The sequence below is a fragment of the Vespa mandarinia genome, chromosome 14 (assembly GCF_050613455.1).
Source record: "Vespa mandarinia isolate Hongniang chromosome 14, ASM5061345v1, whole genome shotgun sequence".
Classification (NCBI taxonomy): Eukaryota; Metazoa; Arthropoda; class Insecta; order Hymenoptera; family Vespidae; genus Vespa; species Vespa mandarinia.
Window position 1 is genome coordinate 1,577,501 of NC_140823.1, and position 7,500 is coordinate 1,585,000.

Sequence of the window (7,500 nt, forward strand, 5' to 3'; positions counted from 1 at the left end):
TATTTGTAGTATATTCATTTTACAATATTGATACAATATATTACTTTAATATAATATTAATATAAAATGTATTGTTATAAGCGATAATAAATGAAATTAATAATTGACAATATTTAATCTTCGAATCTATAAATTAATATAATTAAAAATAATCGATCGAAGAGAAATAGAAAAAAAATTTTTAATCTTTGAAAAATGTTTTATCCAATAATTCAATCGATTTCAAAGTAAACATTTATATTATCTCGGAAAAAAATCTCTTTCCTCCTTAAATATTTACTCGTGTTATCAGATACGAAAAAAAGAAAAGAAAAAAAGAAAAGAAAAAAAAAAGAGAAAAAAGAAAAAAAAAAGAGAAAAAGAAAAGACAAAAATAATTGAGTTATAGAAGAATTCAAAATTTCTTAAGTAAGTATTTGACCGTATCTCGGGATATAAGATTTTTATAACGATTTTAATTAATCACTTTAATCTAATCATTTTTCTAAATTGATAAAATAAATTCATTTTAAAATATATTAACGATCACAAATTTATTTAGACTATAATAAACGTATTTTCTTAACTGCTCAGATAGTTTCTATATCTGTTTCTATTGTGTTTGTGTGTTTCTACGTGTGTCCACGTATCGAGTGGACGTTAGCGAAATTTGATTTATCGCCGATTACGATCGGTGATTGGAGCACGACAGCTTCCTGGCGCGTCACCGAGCTTGATGCATGAGTTCAAGCGATAACGCGTGATGCCGAGCTGTTCTTCTCTCTCACTCTCACTCTCTCTCTCTCTCTCTCTCTCTCTCTCTGTCTCTCTCTCTCTCTCTGTCTCTCTCTGTCTATCTCTGTCTTTGTCTTTCTCTCTGTGTGCGAATTTAGCTCTTTGTCGAAGCTCTGTCACACCTACGATTCACCGATCCGCGAAATTATGTCAGAAGTGTACCCGATTTCCCGATCTCGAGTAAACGTACAAGATTATCGTCGTTAGAACTTAACGATTATCTTATCTTAAACAAGATCCTATAAATAATTAATCAGACAGATAGATTATCGTGACGGTTAATTTTCTTACAGGATCAAGCGAGAGAGAGAGAGAGAGAGAGAGAGAGAGACAGGAAAAAAGAGAAAGAAAAAGAAGGTCTTTTATATTAAAGCGAAATACGAAATATGAATTCATAGAGAGAGAGATAGAGAGAGAGAGAGATAGAGAGAGAGAGAGAGAGAGAGAGAGAGAGAGAGAGAGAGAGAGAGAGGATTATTGTGAGATCATACATGCATTTACTTTAGAACAATACATAAATTTTTAAAAGATAAAAGAATAGAAAATATTTCTTTCTAATCAAACAAATTCATATATATTTACGTATATATGTATGGATATATAGATATATATTCGAATATAAATTTTCATTAAGAAAATTTTGAATTTTTTCTATGTCTATTCTATCTTATATATCGCAATTTTCAATGATTCTATTCGAGAAAATAATCTTTTCAAATCGTTTCATTTTAATAATATATATATGTATATATATATATATATATATATATATATATATATGAACCATTTATTTTGAAAGTGGCCTAAGTGCATTTATCTTCAAATCGAGATATTTAAGGGTTTGCTTTTCAATGAAATTAAAAATATACGTATAAGATACTAATGAGTCATACTACTTAAGTGTATCTAAGCGTGTTAAATTTATATTAAATTTATAGCAATTAATATAATGGCATTTATTAATATAAAGGCAATTTATGTATTATTATATATTATTAAAATAATGGCAATTATTAAGTGAATAATATGCGTATATATATATATATAGTCGATTTCTTTGATAAAATTGAATTGTTTCTTTTTTCTTTTTTTTCCTTTTTTTTTTTGTTTTTTTTTGTTTTTCTTTTTGTTTTTCTTTTGCCAAGAGATAAATAAAAATATAAAAAGATTGTGATGGGATTGAAAACTTACAGCACGATCGCCGAGATTGCGTACTCTGCAATATAAGTAAGCGGTTTGGCCGACCGTTGTTGTTGTTTCCCTTTTGGTCGTGTTATCAAAATATGGTTGACTAAATGGTTGCTCCCAGTAAGAGGAAGGATGATGCTCGACCACCGAACCACCGCTTTTCGATGCACATTCTGAAAAGAAATGAATAGTGATTCGTTAATAATGAATATTAATGATACGATTAAATAAAAATTTGATTTTATTTAAATTAACACTTTTATATTCGTCGATCGTTTTATAGTAATTTTTCTTCGTGTAATTTATTTCCTTTTTTTTCTTCTTTTTTTGTTTTGTTATTTAACGTCATTTGTCATCGTTCGACCGATAAATTACAATTTTATTATATATTTCAGATATTATATATCTTTATTATAAGATCAAAAAATATTATTATATGACATTATATTATATCATTATATATATATATATATATATATATATATATATATATATATACAATTTTTTGGACATTGTATTATATAACCGTGTATAAAAATTCACGTAAAATCAAGAAATTATTGTTCAATCTATAAACAGTTACATATTAATTATAAATAATATTTATATATCATTTATCATTGTACGTGATCGTACATATTATTAATCGTACAGATAATTCTAAATAATTTTAATAGAAATGAAATGAAATTGATCAATGTATTAACTTGTTATTAATTTAATCGTACAATTCGTTATAATTGATCGTATCGAAATTGCTTCAAGCAAGGAATGTAACTTCTTTTTTTTTTTTTTCTTTCCTTTTTTACGTCCGACAAAAAATTGCAAAAATTTCTTTCACCTACGCGATAAAAAAGTTACAAATAATGGTTTTGAGTGTTAAATGTTGGTGAATGTTCTAATTTTTACATAGAACATTAATTTATTACTAAAGTCAAAGTAAAACTAGAGATAGGATAAACCGAAACTTTCTCGTATTCGAGCACAATCATTTCGCTGATTTGCCGGTTCGCTTACATCGTTCTCTGCTTCGATTCGATTTCCTAGTACGATATTGGAAGGATACCGCGTCCTCTCTACGACGTTCCTACGAAATGAACTCGGTAAAACGTCTTCTAAGAAGAGAACTCTCATAGAGACCGAAAATTTTGTCGGGCTTTGAACGTTACGCGAGAAGGACCCCTGTCGACCTTTTCATTCTATTCAGAATCCTTTTCTATTTTTTGTTAAGACCTTCGTCGATGCCTGCGAATTGCCCGATTTCGAAAAAGATTTTCGTCCGTTTCTTTCGAAAAAAGAAAAAAAAAAAGAAAAAAGAAAATAAAAAACACTACTAGTTTTCTCTCTCTTTCTCTCTCTCCCTCTCTCTCTCTATCTCTCTCTATCTATCTATCTACCTATCTATTTATCCATCGTGATTTCTTTTCGTCAAGATACACACCATTATATATATTATATATATATATATATATATATATATATATATAAACATGACTGTGTGTGTATTTTATTTACCGAAGAAATTGCTACTTTCTAAAAATCTTTTATAGAAATACTATTTCCTCAGAAATTTCTCATTTTTCGTTTATGTAACCATATATATTATATATTGTTGTGTATATACACAACATATATAATATATATATATATATATTATTTATTAATATTTATTATATAATATTTATTTTTTTGACAAATGAAATAAATGTACATAGATTGATTTATTTACTTAGAAATAATTAAATGTCACGATTTTTATTACCGTTTAATGGTTATAATTTTGTGATAGATATGTATAAGAAAAAAAAAACTTTTCTTAATTTATATATATATATATATATATATATATATATATATATATATATATCTATATATAAATCATTTTTTCTTAAAGGCACAACTACATATATGTTTATTGATAAATAATACATATACTTTTGTTCAATCATTGTACTTCTGTATAATTAAATTTCCTATCATATTGATTCATTAAAATTAATTATAAATATCAAGAAATTTTTTTTCTCTTTCTGTTTTTCTCTAAGAATGAAATTTAAAAACTGTAATCTTAGAAGAAAAAAAAAAATATCTTATATAAAATTCCATTTAATATCCCATTTGATTACTCATATTATCGAAGAACGATTATTATCGAATTTAAACGATTTTATGATTCTTATGAAATTTATTAAAAAAAAGATCGGATTTCCTTCTTCTGTTTTTCTCGATAACAAAATTTCGATATAAGATGATAATACGATAAATCTAGAAAAAAGATTAAAAGTCAATGATCTTAAAGAATAAAATAGTTTTTACAGTTTTAATTTTTCTTCGAAATCCCATTTAATATCTTACAAAATCCCCATTTAATTTCTCATATAAATGTGGTTTATTATTACTATTATTATTACGAGGTTTAAAGGATTTTACGCTTCTCTTATCGAATTTATTAACAAAAATATTGGATTTCTACTTATCTGTTTTTCTTTAAAAACGATATTTAGATACTATAATCTTAAAGAAAAAAAAAAGTATCTTTGAAGGAATCCAATTTAATTCCTTCTATAATTCCAATTCGATTCACCATATAATTCAAGAATTTATATTATCGAGTATAAAGGATTTTACGCTTTAATCGTCGTATTTATTAATAAGAACATTGGATTTCTTCTGTTAATTTTTTTTCTTTACTTTCTTCTTTTTTTTCCTCTCTTTCTTTTTTTTTTTTCATTTGTTCGGAAACAAAATCTCATAGAAGATATTATGATCAGAAAAGAAGTATCCTCTTCTTCTTTGAAATCCCGTTTAATTTCTCATATAATCCATGTTTGATTAACGATACGATCGAATGACAATTATCGAGATTAAAGAAGATATTTCTTTTTTTTTTTTTTTTTCTTTTCTCCCTTCTTTTTGTTCCTTTTTTCATTATAAAATAGAGTTCTTATATCGCTTTTTACCTTACGCTCGTCAAGAGCCTTAGCAATCTCGATGTTCGATCTCTACCTTTCTCTCTCTCTCTTTCTCTCTCTCTCTCTCTCTCTTTCTCTCTTTCTCTCTTTCTCTCTCTTTCAGCTTGACTATGAAACGATCCTCTCCACTCGCTTTGCTCATTCGCCTTCACACGCTTCCGCCTTGAATCCTTTCTCTCTTTCTCTTTCTCGTTCAGTCAGTTACCTTCTTCCCTTCTTAGTCGAAAATTTCCATTTCAGAGAAGATCGATAGCGATAAAGTTCACGGCGCGGCGTAAGGCACGGCTTTTGAATTCTCTTCCTCTAAGATCGAAAAGATATGGCGATATGGTGAAGAATGAGATAGAAGACGTAGAATAGAGATGACGCGTGCGCGTGACGGTAAAATATACGAGAGAAAGAGAAAGAGAGAGAGAGAGAGAGAGAGAGGGAGAGAGAGAGAGGAGAGACGAAGATAGATAAATATATCTACGTTTTATAGATATTCTACGTTTAATAGATCCATTGAAAAATTCTTATTCCTTTATGGAAATAGAAATTTATTTGCATTCGAATTGCAAGTTAATATAGTATAATGAAATATTGAAAGAATGAGAAAGAATACGACAGTGTTATCTTGGACAACATCTCCGTCTCTCTCTCTCTCTCTCTCTCTCTCTCTCTATCTATCTATCTATTTTTATTTCCATCCCTATCTCTATCCCTATCTATATCTTCTTCTTTATTTATTTCTTTCTCTTTGAGAATTTAACAGGAACAATGCTTTTCATAAAATTTTGTCGAAGTAAGAAGAAGATTACATTTTCAAGGACACTGATATTGTTTTGAATAATTGCTACTAGTAATGTATCTAGAGGAAACGTCAACAATAACGACGACGACGACGACGACGACGACGACGACGACGACGATGACGATGACGACAACGACGACGAAACAAATTAATTTAATTAATATTGACATTGGGAAGTAATTAAATACGATAATCTTAATAGTTTGTATATGTACGATAATGCTCGTTTAAATTGTATCTCGATCATTCGTTACATCTACCTATGCATTTAATATTTGTTTTGTTTGTTTGTTTGTTTTTGTTTTTATTTTTTTTCATTTTTTCATTTTTTTTTTTTTTATAGAAATATACAATCATGCATATCTGTCAAATTATTATCGAAAAATACTACTATAAATGATATATAAGTACTATATTTATTTTAAAAAGGTATAAATACTTAATCGTAGTTGATATTACAAATTTTTAAAGATTTCTCCTAATTGATTATTTTTTTTTCTTTTTTTCTTTTTTTCTTTTTTAATCTTACAAAGTTCATTTCGAAACTAAAGATAAATAATGTCATCCTTTCGATTGACAAGCTTTTAAATTCGAAACTTGATTACTATTTTGTGAGGCAGTTCTCGTAACAAATGGTATTTGCAATACGTTCTAAATCCTTTTGATTGACGAGTAGTTATATCAGTTTTAGTTCAATCGATTCGTCTTTTTACAAAGTTGATTGTTTTATAAAATCAAAAGGAAAAACAAAAAGGAAGGAACAGTAGTGATCCTTGTTTGTGATCATCGCATAGTGTACGTCACGAGTACGGATCAATTACGATCGAGACAGCTGATCGTTTGAAATACAACATTATTGTAAAAAAAAAAAAAAAAAAAAATACAAAAAAATACAAAAAAATATTTATTTATCTTTAAAATCGATAATATTTTATTTCAAATATCGTTTCCCACTTAAATAGTATTTTAACCAAATAAATCAATTAAATGTCTTTTTGTTATAATTATATAGAACATTATAAAACTTAATTTTGTCACGACAAAAAAAGAAAAATGCGATACATATAAAAACAAATTAACAAATAACGAGCGAAAAAGTAATTCATTGTTGGTGAAAATACGAATTTCAAAATAGATATTTGTGAAAGAAGAAAAAAAAGTTATGCTGAGTTAATTGAAATGATTGAATCTTAGTGAGGAAAAATTTATCAATGGTTTTTTTTTTATTAAAATAATATTCTTCTAAATTCACAATTTTTAAATTTTCTATTGAAATCATGGAATAGACATTTATATATTTGGAAAATTGATTGTGAAATTTAAAAATAAATTATTAATTATTAAAATAATATGAAATAATATAGAATTTAATACATACACATGTATATGCATACAAATACATACATATAAACATATATAAATGTATACGTACAAATGTATATATATATATATATATATATATATATATATATATATATATATTTATATTAATTATATTAATTTACATTAATTATTAAAAACTTAGTTATTACTAATAATTCATAAAAAAAAAGATATATATATATATATTTTAGTATAATATAATATAGTATTTGAGAAGAAACTACATTAAAGTTTCATGTAAGTTTTCATTGGAATTATGAAAACATGACCGTCGTGTTTTACTTTTCTACAGTTAAGATCCCAGAAGGTTGTTCGAGGAGGCGCCAAGACTATGTCTAATTACTTGAGATTGATTGGAAAATTAATAGATCTCCGGTTTCCCTCCTTTGC

The 7,500-nt window shown here is 26.5% G+C and overlaps 1 protein-coding gene across 3 annotated transcripts in view; it reads right to left on the bottom strand.

The window, feature by feature from the left end:
- The window catches only part of LOC118439926 (opioid-binding protein/cell adhesion molecule homolog), a 129,952-nt gene that overhangs the window by 36,879 nt on the left and 85,573 nt on the right, over positions 1-7,500 (bottom strand). For all 3 annotated transcript variants that reach the window (XR_004837705.2, XM_085661300.1, XM_085661301.1), the window contains exon 2: positions 1,966-2,135. Coding sequence is in view for 2 of the 3 variants with exons in the window: in XM_085661300.1 (XP_085517426.1) it covers positions 1,966-2,135 (170 nt within the window). In the remaining variant the exon portion in view is untranslated. The remainder of the gene's footprint in view (positions 1-1,965; positions 2,136-7,500) is intronic.